This window comes from Rhinatrema bivittatum, chromosome 13 (assembly GCF_901001135.1).
Source record: "Rhinatrema bivittatum chromosome 13, aRhiBiv1.1, whole genome shotgun sequence".
Lineage (NCBI taxonomy): Eukaryota > Metazoa > Chordata > Amphibia > Gymnophiona > Rhinatrematidae > Rhinatrema > Rhinatrema bivittatum.
Window position 1 is genome coordinate 38,261,991 of NC_042627.1, and position 17,234 is coordinate 38,279,224.

Consider the following 17,234-nt stretch of genomic DNA (forward strand, 5'->3'; position numbering starts at 1 on the left):
TGGAGTCAGATGTAGTGAGTGAGGTTTGACTGTATAGGAACAAAGTTGTCAGTAATAGGGTCGGACATTGTGAGAGAGGTTTGACGGTACGGGAATGTAGTTGTCAAGCTTGTGCAGACTGTCAATAGTGGGGCATGTTTGAAGCACCTCTTAAGCAGTAGTAGTTACTCTCATGGGAATGCCTAGATGAGGAATGAGAAGAAGCAGAAAGTACTGTCACTGACCGGCATCTTCTCAGAGCTTGGTTAATTCGCCAGGAAAACTTTTAAAATGCACGTTCAAAGCATTTTTCTAAGTCTGGGTTTTTCTTTTGTGCTTGGGTCCTCTTCAGTGTCCTACTATGTGCAAATTTTAAATGTTTATAGTGGGTAGAAAGGCTGGTGGTATTCCTACCTATCAGTATGACAGAATTGGCAGGATTTTGTTAGAAGTGGGTTCAGTTTATTAAATAAAGTGGTGGCACTTTAACATTTTGGCTCTGTTTAGTCATGAAGATGCCCCGGCTTCTTGTCACTGGAAGTGGGTGCTCCTGCGCAGCCCTGCCATTATTTTAGGCAGACCAGCTGATGCCACATCGAGGGGGAACCCTTCCAGTTCCCCCACAACTGGCTGGAAGGGGGGGGGGAGGGCAGCCGGAGACTTAAATCCACTGCTGCCCTGCCCACCTTTTCCTGATGCTGAGCTGTGGTTCCTTCATTTTCTTTTCTGCGGGTTGTGGGAAAGATGTTTTTCCCTTTTCGCACGCAGATGAGATATTCATGTTCGTACCCCAGATCAGTCCAGACAAGTGGGTTTTGCATCTCTACCAGCAGATGGAGGCAGAGAACTAAAAACTTTGAGGCACTGCTACATAACCGAGAGTGCCACCTGAGGTCCTTCAGTAGATGGTAGAGGTGCAAACCTGCAGGTAAGAAAAAAGGGACAGAAGAAGAGAAGTTAGAAGACGCTTCCTGAGGTGTTAGGTTCTTTTGTGGGCCATCCCTCAGGTTGAGCCGGGCAAACGGGAGGGGGGGGGGGTTGGTAATCTCTGATCGGCTTTAGCTCGCAGCAGATCCAGGGGTCCTGGTTCTCTCTTATCCCCTGAAGGCTCCTTCCCAGAGGTGTTGGACTTTCTGGCAGATAAGGGACGTCTTGTGTTCTTTGGGTGACAGTTTTCCGTCAGAGCAGAGGAGCGTGTCGGCCCCCCCATAAACAGGAGACGGACCAAGCTTTGGGTCATGCCAGCCGCTGTGGGGGGGGGGGGGGGGGAGTATGTACTGACGCCTTTGCACTACAATTAGATTTTAATCATTTCAGTTAATCAGCAACAATTGACTCTGGTAACACAAACGGTTCTCTGTATGTGAGAATAATATCCGCAGATGTCTTACTTATAGGTGGGCAGCTATAAAATCGGTCGCTCGGCTGCAGCCATCACACAGTTCAGGATTTGAGTGTAGGAATAAACCTTTCACAGAAAGAAAGCTGAGCAAGAGAAGAAAACAGTCATTTCCTGGCGTGTAGCCAGATGGACTCAGAACGAATGGGATAGTATCCGTGTGCTAGCAGTTGGAGACGGATCTGACGTCAGCACGGGGGTATATATATCCTCACAGGAAGCGTAGCAACTCAGTAATTTCCGTCTCCAAAGCAGTTTGGAGTGCCTGCACGCTCGCTGAGCGTGCTTTCCAAAGCTACTTTAATTTTCTTTTTTCTTATATTTCTAGGTTCTACTTTCTAATTTCTACAAAACCATTGAGCCCCGCACTCCTGCGGTGATACCCTAAGGTCCCTCCCCCAGTAGAGTTGCCCGGGGTGATTTCCGTGATCCCCTGGTGAGTTAAGTCCTCGGTCCGGCCGAACCGCGGCAGGGACATAGCCCCCGGGCGAGGTTCGGGTGAGGCATACGAGGCGCCTCGATCCCGGCGTGGACGAGGTAGCGGGTGCATATCCTCAATCGCGGTGGTGAAGGTACTTACCCGCTCTCCCCGCAGCCGGAGACCGCCCGGGTTCCAGCCGGGAAGCGCAGAGGATCAGGTGAGGCGTACATCTTCTTTTTGGGTCTCCGAAGGAGTCGAGGATCGGCGGCGCGGCACGCCAAGGAGGGCGCCATTTTGTGGGCCTCGTTCAGGTAGGGCGCCCGTAATGGGCGCAGCTCTATTCCTCCTTGTGCGTATATTGACCTGATTATTGTACGCAGATTACACTGATGTTGCCAACCGCCTATTGGCCATTCAGCGGGTAGTGCTAACTGCATATTGCTGAGCGCATATTGAATGCCACTGAGCGGGTATTGCTAACAGCATATTGCTGAGCGCATATTGAATGCCATTGCGGCTGTATTGCTGCCTGTATATTGCTGAGCGCATATTAAATGCCATTGAGTGTGTATTGCTAACCGCTTATTGCTGAGAGCCTGTTGGACACTATTGAGCGTGTATTCATGACCGCCTATTATGGAGAGCGTATGATATATCACTTAGCGTTCTTGAGCGCTTGTTGTATTAAGCGCATATTGCTACCGCATTTCATTGAGCGCCTGTTGTATTAAGCGCAGATTGCTGCCGCATATTATTGAGCGCCTGTTGTATTGAGCGCATATTGCTACCGCATATCATTGAGCGCCTGTTGTATTAAGCGCAGATTGCTGCCGCATATTATTGAGCGCCTGTTGTATTGAGCGCATATTGCTACCGCATATCATTGAGCGCCTGTTGTATTAAGCGCAGATTGCTGCCGCATATCATTGTGCGCCTGTTGTATTAAGCGCATATTGCTGCCGCATATTATTAAGCGCCTGTTGTATTAAGCGCATATTGCTGCCGCATATTATTATTGAGCGCCTGTTCTCTTAAGCGTATATTGTGGCCGCTTTTATCCAGCCAATACTTTTCAATGGAACAGAACGCCTCAGCGTCTTCAGCGGGGGCGCCGCCTGCCTCCGGCATTAAAGCCCTTGGCCTCTGCTCTGCATGCCAGCTTCGAGCCACGCACAGTGAAGAGCCAGACTCCCTATGTGCCCAATGTGAGGAGGCCGTGGGACCCTCGGACCAGGACCAGTCTCAGCTGAGATTTGCTGACAGTTCCCTGGCGGCTACCCCGGATTTAATGGGCAGTCTCGACCAATCGGGAATCCCGGGGGATCTTGTACCCCGGCGATTAGAGGCTGCTTCAATTTCCTGGGTGTATCTCTTTAATGGGATTCAGTCTTTTGTCCAGATGCAAACTGCTTCCCGTCCAGGCCCTGCTGTTCCTGCTGTTCCTGCGGTTTCTGCAGTGCCTGCAGTGGCCGCGACTGCAGCGGCTGCTGCGGTGGCGGCTCCTGCGGATCCTGTTCCTGGACCCTCACGCCCTTATCGTGAGCGGGACCTCCCGCCGATGGACAGCCCCGATCAGTCAGACCAGGGGTTTTCACCGGACAAGTCCGAACTCCCGGACGAAGGGGAACTTCCCCCAGGGATTGAACCATATAGAACCATGAGGCGGTTCTTCCCTAAAGAGGATCTCTCCGACCTGGTGTCGCAGTGTTTGGCGGAGTTGGATATTACGGGTCCCAGCGCTACGGTACCCTCTGCGCAGAACCCTCTGCTGGAAGGTCTTCGTCCTACAGCCCGCCATTTTCCATTCTTGCAAGCAGCACAACAACTGATAGATTTAGAATGGGCGGCACCAGCGGCTTCCTTCAAAGGGGGCCGGGCCCTGACGGGCATGTACCCATTGGCACCGGCTATCCAGGACCTGCTGGCGTGTCCTCAGGTGGACGCTTTGGTTAGCGCTGTGGTCAAGCGCACTACTATTCCAGTTGAAGGGGGGACGGCCCTCAAGGAGCCTCACGACCGGCGACTGGACGCCATTCTGAAACAGACCTTTGAGGTGGCAGCTCTCTCTTTGCGGATTGCAACCTGCTGCACAGTAGTGACGCGTGCCTGTTTGTCACAGGTCAGGAACAACGCTCCAGCAGCTGACATGGAGTCCGCTCTTTCATTCCTCACGGATGCTGCTTCAGACCTGGTCTGGACAACTGCTAAGGGGATCTCATCCTCCGTAGCCGCCAGGAGGCACCTCTGGATCCGGAGATGGTCAGCTGATGCGCCTTCAAAGACACGCCTCACCAGATTGCCCTTTAAGGGTTCTTTCCTCTTTGGCAGCGACCTGGATAAACTGGCCAGTACATGGGGCGCCTCTCCAGTGCCTTAGACTGCCGGAAGATCGGTTCCGAAGGAGTCAGCGAGCCCTTCCAAGGCCCTCCAGGGGCAGGGGTTCACAGCGCTTCATTCCTTACAGGAGTCGCTATCAGGCGCCGCGTCCTCAGGCCAGGAATCAGGCCTTTCGGACAAGCAGCGCAAGAGGGGAGCAGGCCCGGGCTCGGGTCCCGGACGCGCCTCCCAATGAAGTTCCGCCGATTCATCTGGGGGACGGAGCCATAGGGGGCAGGTTAACCCTCTTCTACCCCAGATGGGTCGAGATTTACGTCGGACCAGTGGGTCCTCGCCATCATCCGAGAGGGGTATTATCTGGACTTTCATCATCTCCCTCCGGACAAGTTTGTGGAATCTTCATGTCCCATACACAAGCAGGCAGCATTGGAAGCTACCCTGGCGAGGCTCCTGTCCTTGAAAGCCATCATCCCAGTACCTGCCTGGGAAGTGAATTCTGGACACTATTCTATTTATTTCATGGTGCCCAAGAAAGGGGGCACCTTTCGGCCTGTCCTGGACCTCAAGTCCGTCAATCAATACTTATGGGTCCCGAGGTTTCGCATGGAGACTCTGCGCTCCGTCAAGGCCGCAGTACAGCCAGGAGAATTCCTCACGGCATTAGACCTGTCAGAGGCATACCTGCACATCCCGATCCATCTGGATCATCAGCACTACCTACGCTTCAAGGTTTTAGGACGCCACTTCCAATTCCGGGCTCTGCCCTTCGGGTTGGCCACGTCACCGCGGACCTTCACCAAGGTGGTCGTCGTGGTAGCAGCAGCGCTCAGGTGGGAAGGAATTCTGGTCCATCCCTACCTAGATGATTGGTTGATCAGGGCGAAATCACGAGAGGAGAGCTATCGGACAACCGACAGAGTGATCGCCCTCCTGGAAAGCTTGGGCTGGGTAATCAACCTCAGCAAGAGTTGCCTACAGCCTTCCCAGTCACTGGAATACCTGGGAGTACAGTTCGACACGCAGGCAGACACAGTCAGTCTCACTACCAAGAGAAGGTTGAAACTTCAGACGCGTATTCAATACTTGATGGGAACCAGTCGGCCCATGGCTTGGGATTACCTGCAGGTTCTCGGTCTCATGGCATCCACCCTGGAAGTGGTACCTTGGGCACGGGCCCATATGAGACCTCTACAACACTCCCTGCTCTCTCGCTGGAGTCCCCGTCTACGGAACTATTCCACGCACCTGCCTCTGCCTGCCAGAGTACGGACCCAGTTACGGTGGTGGTTGCAGCCCAGCCACATGAGCAGAGGGTCGAAGATGTCCTCTCCCACGTGGACTCTGCTCACCACGGATGCCAGCCTGAGCGGCTGGGGTGCCCACTGCGAAGGACTTACCGCACAAGGGCGGTGGAACAGAGAAGAGTCAGCATGGAACATCAACCGCCTAGAGGCTCGGGCAGTCCGATTGGCATGTCTGCGATTTGCTCACAGACTGCAGAACAGAGCAGTCAGTGATGTCCGACAACGCCACCACAGTGGCATACATCAACCGTCGAGGCGGAACCAGAAGTCGACAGGTATCTCTGGAGATCGCCTCACTGATGGCCTGGGCAGAAGCGAATCTGCAGGACATCTCCGCCGTCCACATTGCCGGGAAGGACAACACCACGGCAGACTTCCTCAGCAGAGAAAGTCTAAACCCGGGAGAGTGGCAGCTGTCACACACAGCCTTCCAGATGATTGTGGATCACTGGGGGATTCCGGACATGGATTTACTGGCGGACAAGTCCTATGCTCAAGTACCCAGATACTTCAGCCGCAAGCGCAACCCGTTCTCACACGGAATCGATGCCGTGGTCCAGCCGTGGCCTCCAGGGACTCTGCTATACGCCTTTCCTCCGTGGCCTCTGCTGAGTGCCATCATCCACAAGATTCAGAAACACCGGGGCCTAGTTCTTCTAGTGGCACCAGACTGGCCAAGAAGACCCTGGTACGCAGACATAAGAAGACTACTGGCAGGGGAGCCTCTTCCCCTGCCTCCTCTCCGGGACCTTCTACGTCAAGGTCCCATCCTCCACGAGGATTCAGCTCAATTCTCTCTTACGGTCTGGCCATTGAAAGGGCTAGACTGAAGGAAAGAGGATACTCGGAGCCCGTGATAAATACACTCCTCCGAGCTCGCAAGTTTTCTACATCCCTCACCTATGTAAGGATCTGGAGAGTATTTGAAGCATGGAGCGACACTCATGGCACCAATCCACATGTGACCACAATCCCTATTGTGTTGGATTTCCTGCAGGATGGACTTCAGAAGGGTCTCTCCCTCAGCTCCATCAAAGTTCAGGTGGCTGCGCTGTCTTGCTATGGTCCCAGGAGGGATGGCAAGACCATCGCCAAGCACCCAGATGTTTCTCGCTTCCTGCAAGGAGTCAAGCATATTCGTCCGCCACTGAAGTGGCCAGTGCCCTTATGGAACCTTAACCTTGTTTTGGATTTCCTCGCGGGATCCACCTTCAGACCCCTTCGGGGCCTGTCTCTCCGGTCTCTCACCTTGAAGACTGTGTTCTTGCTGGCTGCCTGTTCAGCACACCGCATCTCAGAGCTACAAGCACTGTCCTGCCGTGATCCCTTTCTGCGAATCACTCCAGAGGCTATCCATCTTCGCACGGTTCCCTCCTTTCTACCGAAAGTGGTTTCACAGTTTCATCTTAACCAAACCATATCCTTGTCTACCACGGCGGGTTTGAAGAAATCTGAAGAAGGGCGTTTATTACGCCATCTCGACATTGGCAGATTGCTGCCCAGATATCTGGAAGTGACACAAGACCTACAAAAGACGGACCATCTGTTCGTCCTGCACAGCGGGAAGAAGCAAGGTGAAGCGGCCTCGCGGCCCACAATCACCCGCTGGATTAAAGAAGTTATCAGAGCAGCTTACGTAGAGGCTGGGAAGTCTCCGCCTCTACAGGTCAAGGCTCATTCTACCAGAGCACAAGCGGCATCCTGGGCGGAATCCAGGATGCTGTCGCCTGCAGAAATATGTAAAGCGGCGACATGGTCCTCCCTCCATATCTTCTCCAGGTTCTACCGTCTGGATGTCCAGGCTGGGGAGGACTCAGCATTTGCGAGGGCGGTACTACATGGGCCTCAGGCAGCCTCCCGCCCAGGCTGGGAGTAAAGCTTTTGTACATCCCATTCGTTCTGAGTCCATCTGGCTACACGCCAGGAAATGTTGAGATTACTACCTGATAATCTCCTTTTCCTTAGTGTAGACAGATGGACTCAGCATCCCGCCCAGCTGCCTGTGTACATGGGTTTCACCGATTCAAGGTAAGCCATGTCTTAGATTCCATAAGAGCGTACACTCTACCAGATGTCAACGCCTTCCGGTTGGGAATGCTGGCGGTCTCCAGCTCCTATCAATCGGTCAGGGGAATCCTGTTTTCACTTTTCACTGAGCGTCAGTACACATATCCATAACAGCTTTTGCAAGGAAGATTACTGAGTTGCTACGCTTCCTGTGGGGATATATATACCCCCGTGCTGACATCAGATCCGTCTCCAACTGCTAGCACGCGGATACTATCCCATTCGTTCTGAGTCCATCTGTCTACACTAAGGAAAAGGAGATTATCAGGTAGTAATCTCAACATTGTGCAATTTGTGATTAAACTTTAAAGCTCTCCATATAGTATGAGTGTGTTTGGTTTTTTTTTTCACAGTACAACAAATTCAAATGTCGTATTCTGAATGAGAAGGTTGACACACCAACAACAACAGTGTACAGGTAACAAAAATGTGTGCGTTTTTTTTGTTTTCTTTGAAAGTATTGATAATGATATCCTTATTTTTAAATGGACAAACTTTCCCTTGTCTTTAACCTGGTAGGCCAAGCTGAGCCTAGCCAGGGCCGGCGACCTCCCTGACCTCCACTTCGCTCTTCTGTGAGGGTCCTGAAGGAATATCTGGGTAGGAGCGAGCCATGATTCTTGAAAGAAAAGAATCCGCTCCGAATGGATATTTTAAATTCGGAAGCTGCAGAATGCAAGCGTTTTAAATATATAAATAAATAAAGATGGGGGCCGGCCCCTGAGAGCGGTTCCAAAAGTGATATCAAAATGTCATCGATCTAAAAGGTCTATCAATACCCCCTCCCCCCCCCCACCCCCATCCCAATCCATGTTTTATTAACTTTTCTGAAATTTGAGGTGACCACTTATTGTGGCTTCTTTTACAGATGTGGCCCCCTGATTGACCTTTGTAAAGGTCCACACGTGAGACACACAGGTAAAATTAAGGCCTTGAAAATATATAAGGTAAGAATACGCCCTTGTATATTGAAGATATTGCACACACATTATTGTGGGGTGCTGTTTTCTTTGCTATTCTAGAGTGCAGTTTTCAGAAGCCATTTATTTTGGGAAATACCGAGGGCTGTCTGAAAATTGCCCAGCCCTTGTCTAGCCAGAAGTGTGTACGGCAGTCGGCAGTGCTCAACCTTATGGCCAGGTGAAAAGTAGGTTGGGTCGGAGGGAAATAACTGTAGATGGCATTTTCAAGGAAGAAGGACCAGCAGGAAAAGCCGGTGCAGATCTCTGTGGGGTGTAGCGTCCCGGGACAGTTTCCAAAGGCAAAGTGCGCGTGTAAAAGTATCTGTGGACTCCACCACAAAGCTGGCAGTTTAGAAAATTACTCCCTTGCTGTAGAGTAGGGCAGAAGCCACCAAAAGAGGCATCGCCAGAAGCCTGAGGCTGTAAGCTGATGGTACAAGAACCTTGCCGTTCAAATGTCAAGACATCGGGAGGGTATGTTTCTTGCCTTTGAGGTGGGTCAGTCGCAGTTTCCGCACGCAACGTAACCATCTGGAAATTGCCCTCCCTTGTTGCTGCTGCTGCGCCTGTGCTTGCAGCCGCGTTGAGGGGTTCCCAGGGAGGGCATGGGTTGTGTTTAGGTCAGGGGCGGGGGAAAAAAAACACCCGCACTGAGAAACGGGTGCAGACGTACCTGGGTACTTTACATTCGCAGCAGGTCTCCAAGTGAAAGCGCACATGGACTTTCATTTTGAAAATTGGTGCAAAAGGCTGTAGGTTAAAAGCCTCTGCAGAGTTTGTCCTCGTGCTGGCGGTTGGGAAAGCTCCACCTCTACCCCTTATAGGTCCTTAAAACTCATTGTATAGTAGGCAACCCTCTGGCAGAAAGCTTTGTTGCATTTTCTGTCTTATGATGTGAAATAACCCAATGCAACAGTGCACATAGACAGCCTTGAGTACCTTCAAACCCTATTCATCTAGTCCTGATCTCTCTGTGCTTTGCTACCTGGACTATTCGACTGCTAGCCATCTTTGTTTGCTATTTAATTAGGTAAACACACTTTTTGAAAGAGTAGCATTAGCGAGATCATCCATTTGCCTCTTAAAATGATTTAGAGCCTCCTTTTTTTCATTGGGATGTGTTTAAAGATTTGAAAGTTCCTTCCACAGTCACCAGCCAGGTAAGGGAGGGGGCACACAGTTGTATTGCTTGCTGTGAAAACCCCCCATGCAAGTTTCACACCGCACATACACATACACATGGGCTTACATACACATTTCTCCTCAGTTGCATGAGCAACTGAGGAGAAATGTGTATGTAAGCCCATCCCCAGGTGTGGACTGCGACCTGCTGGATTGGGTTCCAGCCCCGAAGAGTCAAACAAAAAGAATATGACTCTTTGGCACTAGAGCCTTAGCAGGCTAGCTTGACACAGTCCCTTACTTTCAGGGCCTGGTTTCTTTTGAGTTAGGGGGAAGATCACTTCCAAGGCTATGAGTGCTAGGGGGTGACCCTTTGTATCTTTGTTCTCGTCCCTGGGTATCCGTATGTCACAATGTGTGCTGATTGTGCCAAATAAAACCACTGGAGCCATTGAGTGTCCAAAAATAGTCTTTACTGTTGAAACTTTGAAGTCTGGCCCTACAGCTTAATCCACAGAGTCTCTTACTTTTACAATCTCTCTCCTCAGTCTGCGCAAGAATCTCTGGCACCAGAACCAGGGAAATGTCTACCCTCCAGGGCTTGGAAAAATAGAGTCCCCAAGTGGGCAGGAGACCCCTTCCAAACTGGCAGAAGTGTAAAGTTACTGTCTCTGCACAGAGAGCTCAAATCTCTCTCTCCCCAGGATGAAGACTCCACATGGGGGTCCTGTTTCTTTGCTCACCGTTCATTGGTCCTCTAGGTTTCGGGGAGGATGAGGTGTGGACTCAGCGGGAGGGATTATTTGGAGAATCCCTGGAAAGGGGGGGGGGTGGCTATCAGTCTGACAGGCTTATAAACTGCTTTGGGAAAAGGGGAGTTGGCACTAGGGCAGAGGGGTAGGAGATCTGGCTGGCAGGCCTGCTTGGCTGGTTTTTTGTTTTTTCTTGGTTTTTTGCCACTTAACCATCTATGATCTTTAACAATAAATATAGTCAGTTAAGGTTAAAGTTGTCCTGGTACACATTCATGGATAACTTTGAAACTTATAATTGGCAATATTCTACCATAGCCCGTTAGGTTTCAAAGTTATTCAGCTACATACGTACCTGGATAACTTTATTTGAGGTTATTCAATGAGATATTTATCCCGCTGAGTATCCTGATAACTTATCCACTGAAAGTTTCTGTTTTCTGATTTTTTTTTTTTTTTTTTTTTCCATTATTGGCCTCAAAGAAACTTAAGATGTTAATTTCATAGGGAAAACAGTAAATGACCTTAAACCAAAAATGTTAAATGTAGGAAAGAGTAGATTCCAGGTTAGCCAACCAAGGACTTCTTGCAGATCTGTGTGTTTTTTTGTTTTTTTTTTTAAGCAGTCCTTCTCTTTTTAATAGTCTGCATCAGCTGTAGCAGAGCTGTTAGTGGGACTGGGACTCTCTCTGTGTAGTGTTATACCATCCCGAAGCCAATCTAGTTCAGCTGCACATCCCTTCCCCTGCCCCCACAAAAACCCCAGCACTATGTGCTGAATTGCATTGATTCTGCCTGCAAACCACATTCCCTATACGTACTGGATCAGTCCAGACTCCTGGGTTTTGCTTCCGCACCAGCAGGTGGAGACAGAGCCAAACTTGTCAGGCTCCGCATATATACCAGGGTGCCACCCTCAGCCTGCTAGTATATTTCTGTCTCCAGCAGGTGCTGGGTGCTTAACCCACAGTCTCTACTGATCTAGATTGTTTTTTAGTTAGGAAAGGAAGGGATTTGTTAGCTGAGTGCTTCCTTCCATCCTGTTGGTAAAGTTTAAAAAAAAAAAAAAAGAAGAAGAACTGGGTTGTCGGTTTTTTTTTTTTTTCCCTACAGCACAAGTCTTTGTGGACGGCTCTGAGCCACCCAGGGGGTTGTCAGGTCCCGAGGGGACCATCCCCCCTGGTTGTCAGGCGATTGTGGCTTAGGGTCAAGGACCCTATAGGTAAGAACCGGCCCAGCAGGGGTGATACCGGGGAGCCCGGCTCACTCACCCCAACCAAGCCCCTTCAGCACTCGCCGAGGGACAGCGTTGTTTAAAAAAAAAAAAAAAAATGGTTAGCAGGGCCTTCGCGCTGTGTGGCAGTGCGCCGAGGAAGTTGTTTTTTCTCGGCTTCGGGGCCGGGCTTTTCTGCCGGATTTTTTTGTTTTTATTTTGCGTTTCTGAAGGGAGCAGCGCGAGTCGGCCCGCGATGCCACGTGGCGCGGCCTGTGCAGCCTGCGGGTCGGCGCGCGGCTCTCCAGGGATGGGCTCTGCTCGGCCTGCATCCCTGGTGACGAGGGACCTTCGGGAGCCGTGCGGGGGGCACTTGTGAAGCAGGGAGCGATGGCTGTTGTGGAGGGGTCATCTTCTGGGCCTCCCTCCCGAGCAGTACAACCCAGCGCGGCAAGGACCGCCATTTTGGCGCCGGGCCCAGGATCGCTTCCGATCGCGGCGGGGCCCTCGGGGGGGGGGGGCATAAATTTGCCGCCCCCCCCCTTTCCCCTCAGCGATCCCCTCCGTGTCCGACCACAGGGGGACGTTCCTGATTCGGACGTCTCCTGCTCCTCTTTTTCATCTGATTTTATCTTGGCCATGCACAGGGCCTTTAAGGCCCGTAAGGCGTGCAAATGGCCCGCATCGCCGTCAGGTGGTTCCGAGGGGCCACATTCAGGGAATAGGGACCGTCCTAAGTGGGGGGCCCCGACTGCTGAGCCGAGGGCGAAGCGGCCCCTGAGGGCCAATCCCCCACAGGCGGTCCTAGATACCTCGGAAGATTCTTCAGACCAGGAAGACTCGGAGGGTCCGTCTCCACCCCCGAGGGGGGTAGAGGGAGATGGGAATCCGTCGTCAGGGGCTAAACGACAGTCAGACGTCCGAGGGCGACGACCCCAGGGTCATCTGTCTATTCCGTAGGGACGAACTGGCGCCCCTCCTACCCGCCATACTGGAGGAGTTAGGGATCTCCATGGGTCCGGTGGTGTTGGGCCTGAATGGCCCCCCTACGACCTTACCCTTCCATTTTTCTGCTATGGATTTGCTGTATCGGGAGTGGGACACCCCAGACTTGGGGTTAAAGGTTTCAAAGGCAATGGACAAGCTTTACCCATTGCCGGAGGACGCCTTGGAGGTCCTGCGGGTCCCTAAGGTGGACGCCGCTGTGTCAGCGGTCATGAAGTGCACTACCATCCCGGTCACGGGCACCACGGCCTTGAGGTATCTCCAGGATCGGAAGTTGGAGATGCAATTGAAGAAGATCTTTGAGGTTTCGGCCCTAGGGGCCCGGGCAGCAATCTGCAGTAATTTCGCACTCCGTGCCGGATTGCAATGGGCCCAACAGCTTCTGGTAAATGAGAGCCTGTCGGAGGAGGAAGCTCGACAGGTTGGATGCCTGGAGGCGGCCGTGGCCTACAGTGCGGACGCCCTGTATGATCTGTTACGAACTTCTGCTCGCTCCATGGTCTCGGCGGTCTCCGCAAGGCGGCTTCTATGGTTACGGAACTGGGCGGTGGACGGTGCGTCCAAGTTAGCTGGGCTCCTTGCCGTTCAAGGGTAAGCTGCTGTTCGGAAAGGAATTGGATGATATGATTCAGCTACTGGGGGAGAATAAGGGCTATTGTCTTCCGGAAGACAGGACACGTTCCAGGTACTCCTTCTCCTCTAGGTCTCGGTTCAGGGGAAATCGGAGGTCCCGTGGCTCAAGCCCAGGTACTTCTTTCTCATCCCCTTCCTCCTTTCGCCCCGGGGGAGGGGGGGGGGGGACGGCAGCAGACTCAGCCTTTTCGGGGCAGGCGTTTTGGTAGGTCTGGTTCCTCCCAGGACCCTTCCGGAGTTAAGTCCGCACAATGATGTACGGACGGCGCATTCCTCAGTACCCAGTGTAGGGGGCAGATTGTCTCTCTTTTACGAGGAATGGGCCAAGATCACGTTGGACCAGTGGGTACTTTCGGTGGTAAAGCACGGCTACGCCTTAGATTTTGCACGCCAGCCCTGTCCACGATTCTTCCTGTCTCCTTGCGGGAATGCAGACAAGCGCAGAGCGGTCCATCACACCCTGGAAAGATTGCTCAACTTGGGAGCAATCGTCCCAGTCCCACCTCTGGAACAACGAAGAGGACACTACTCCATTTATTTCGTCGTGCCAAAGAAAGACTGAGCCTCTCGTCCCATACTGGACCTCAAGAGTGTCAACCGATGTCTGTGGGTTCCGCGCTTTCGCATGGAGACCCTGCGGTCCGTTATAGCGTCAGTGCGGCCCGGGGAATTCCTGGCATCCCTGGATCTCACGGAAGCTTACCTGCACATCGGGATCAGGAAGGATCACCAGAGGCATCTCCGTTCTACATCTTGGGGAAGCACTATCAGTTCCAGGCCTTGCCTTTCGGGCTGGCCACAACTCCTCGAATCTTCACAAAGATCATATCATGGTGGTCGTAGCGACACAGCTTCGGAGGGAAGGATTGCTGGTTCACCCATACTTGGACGATTGGTTGATTCGGGCGAAGTCCGAATCCCTCTGTCGGTCCGCGGTTGCCCAGGTCATGCAGTTATTGCACTCCCTAGGTTGGGTGGTGAACAGCGCAAAGAGTCATCTCATTCCCTCTCAGTCTCTGGAGTTTTTGGGAGTGCTGTTCGATACTCGCCAAGGGATGGTCTTCCTTTCGTCAGAGCATCGCCGCAAATTGCAGGGACAGGTGAGGGCGTTGCTCCTGAAACAACCACCGACTGTTTGGGACTATCTGCAGCTGATAGGTTCCATGGCGTCAACGCTGGCCCTGGTACCCTGGTCTTTCACGCACATGCAACTCTTGCAGTCCGCGTTGCTCTCACGTTACCGTTGACAAAGCCGGCTCATCTCTGTCTCGGGTGGTGGCTCTCCCTGTCCAACCTTCTCCAGGGAGTGACCCTGGGGACTCCAGAATGGACGGTGGTCACCACTGATGCGAGTCTCCGTGGCTGGGGAGCGGTGTGTCGTCGGAAGTCGGTTCAAGGCGCGCTGGTCGATAAATCGGCTGGAGACCAGAGCGGTCCGTCTGGCCTTGCTGGCGTTTCGTTCCCTGGTTCTGGGACAGTCGGTCAGGATTCTCTCAGACAACGTGACAACGGTGGCCTACATCAACCGTCAAGGCGGAACCAGAAGTCAACCGGTGGCTCTCGAGGCTCGCCTTCTGTTCCAGTGGGCGGAGCAGCACCTGGCCACTATAGCGGCGTCCCACATAGTGGGGGTCGACAACACACATGCAGACTTCCTGAGCCATCATCATCTCGACCCCGGAGAGTGGGAATTGTCAGACAAGGCCTTCCAGCTCATCTGCGACAGATGGGGCACACCAGCCATGGATCTGATGGCGACGTTTCAGAATGCCAAGGCCCCAAGGTTTCTCGCCCGTCGAAGAGACAGGGGCAGAAGGGGTGGACGCCCTGGCGTTACCGTGGCCCACCTCTGTCCTTCTGTATGTCTTTCTTCCTTGGCCCCTGATCAGCAGAGTTCTCAGACGCATAGAAGACCATCCATCAGAGGTCATTCTGGTGGCGCCCGAATGGCCACGGCGACCTTGGTTTGCGGATCTCCTCAACCTTGCCGTGGAGAAGCTGCTGCAATTCCCGAACCTCCCGGATCTTCTCCACCAGGGACCCGTGTGTTTCGATCAGGTAGATCGCTTTTGTCTAGCGGCATGGCTTTTGAAAGGCATTGTTTGAAGAGCAGAGGCTATTCCGACACGGTGGTTTCTACTTTATTGAGTTCGCGGAAGAAGTCAACTTCTTTGGCGTACGTGCACGTGTGGAAGGTCTTCGAATCATGGTGTGTTGAGAGTTCAATTCATGTTACCAGAGCTTCAGTTTCAGCCATCTTGGCTTTTCTGCAGGACGGTCTGGCTAATGGCCTATCCTGTGGTTCTCTGAAGGTGCAGGTAGCGGCTCTTGGTTGGTTTTGGGGGTCTATTGAAGGTAGGCCTTTGGCGACGCATCCCGATGTGAACCGATTTTTGAAAGGGGCGATCCAGTTGCGTCCGCCTTTGAAAGTGCCATGCCCTTCCTGGAATTTGAATGTGGTGCTCAAGGCTATGTGTGCCCCCCCTTTCGAACTTCTAAAGCAGGCAACCCTTAAGGATCTTACTTTAAAGACAGTGTTCTTGGTGGCAATTTTGTCTGCTAGACGAATGTCAGAGCTTCAAGCGCTATCCTGTAGGGAACCTTTCTTGCGGATCTCGGAAGCAGGGGTTACGCTACGCACTGTTCCTTCCTTTCTTCCGAAAGTGGTTTCTTTGTTCCACCTGAACCAGTCGGTGGAACTCCCTTCCTTTGGGGATCTTTCAGAAGCGGATCCGGTGTCCAGGGAGTTGAAGAAGCTGGATGTCCGTAGATCTCTACTACTGTACTTAGATCAGTTGATGCCTGTTTCATTCTTTGGGGCAGGGCCCTCGTTGGGGTCAGTGAGCCTAGTTTTCTCTGGTTAATCTCCCGGGGGTCTTAGTTAGTGGTCAGTTCAGGATTTTTTCTGCTTTGACATTACGTTATACTGGCAGGCTGTGGGTGGCACCCTGGTATATATGTGGAGCCTGACAAGTTTGGCTCTGTCTCCACCTGCTGGTGCGGAGGCAAAACCCAGGAGTCTGGACTGATCCTTGGTACTACAGGAACAAAAATTATCAGAGGTAAGACCTAATTTTCTTTTTAGGATCATTATTAGGACAAGTTTGGCTTTTTTTTTTTTTTGTAATTTTCTTGTCAGATTTTTGCAGCACAGATATGCTAGTAGTAGCTTGGTCCAAAACGTACTTTAAAATGCAACTAAAATTACAAGGAAATACTAGTAATTTTTTTTTAAAAATACTATATTATTTTGTAAATATCAGAATTCATCCACGTACTGGGAGGGGAAGGCTGACATGGAGACCCTGCAGCGAATCTATGGGATTTCCTTCCCGGACACAAAAATGATGAAAGAATGGGAAAAATTCCAGGAAGAAGCTCGAAACCGTGATCATAGGAAAATTGGAAGGGTGGGTACAGTATCGTCATTATTGTGTGTGTGTGTGTGTATATGTATATATATATATATATATACACACTCTCATTGATTGGGGGCTCTTCTGATCCGCTTTTAGATGGTAAAACTAACTTTGTATTCACTTACACAAACAGTGTATGACTAAGCACGTGAGTGGGATTATTGTGATTGAGGGAGTGTGTGTGCGCCCCTACTATCAGTTGTACTGCTTATGATGAAGCATCGCTTCCGCACAGGGCACCAGAGTGTGTCTGAAAATTTCCTATCTTTACACGCGCATGCTATAAAATGAGCTCTCTTACGCATGGAAAAGCTGACAATTCCTAAAGAAAATGCACAAATAGTTGCTCGTGTAAATGCTTAAAATTAGAGGCACATATATGCGCATTATTTTATTTATTTATTAACTTTTATTTACCGACATTCGTGAAGCACATCATGCCGGTTTACAATGAACTCAGGCGGAAAAATACAAGTATTTTTCCATCAGAGATATCCTTCCCCACAAGGGCTAAGACTCTTGTATTACTCTTGCACTAGGCGTATTTTCTATAATACATGTGTGCTTATGCGGACGATATAAAATTCAAGCGTATGGGCCACCCGCCCAAATATGCGCATG

General features: G+C 51.5%; 1 protein-coding gene across 2 annotated transcripts in view; it reads left to right on the forward strand.

Annotated features, from left to right (window-relative positions):
* LOC115074847 (threonine--tRNA ligase 2, cytoplasmic-like) overlaps positions 1-17,234 on the forward strand; it is a 112,104-nt gene that overhangs the window by 30,983 nt on the left and 63,887 nt on the right. The window contains exons 6-8 of one of the 2 annotated variants that reach the window (XM_029574766.1): positions 7,861-7,925; positions 8,376-8,454; positions 16,458-16,604. In XM_029574766.1, the coding sequence (XP_029430626.1) occupies positions 7,861-7,925; positions 8,376-8,454; positions 16,458-16,604 (291 nt within the window). The remainder of the gene's footprint in view (positions 1-7,860; positions 7,926-8,375; positions 8,455-16,457; positions 16,605-17,234) is intronic. The other variant, XM_029574767.1, reaches the window with a different exon arrangement.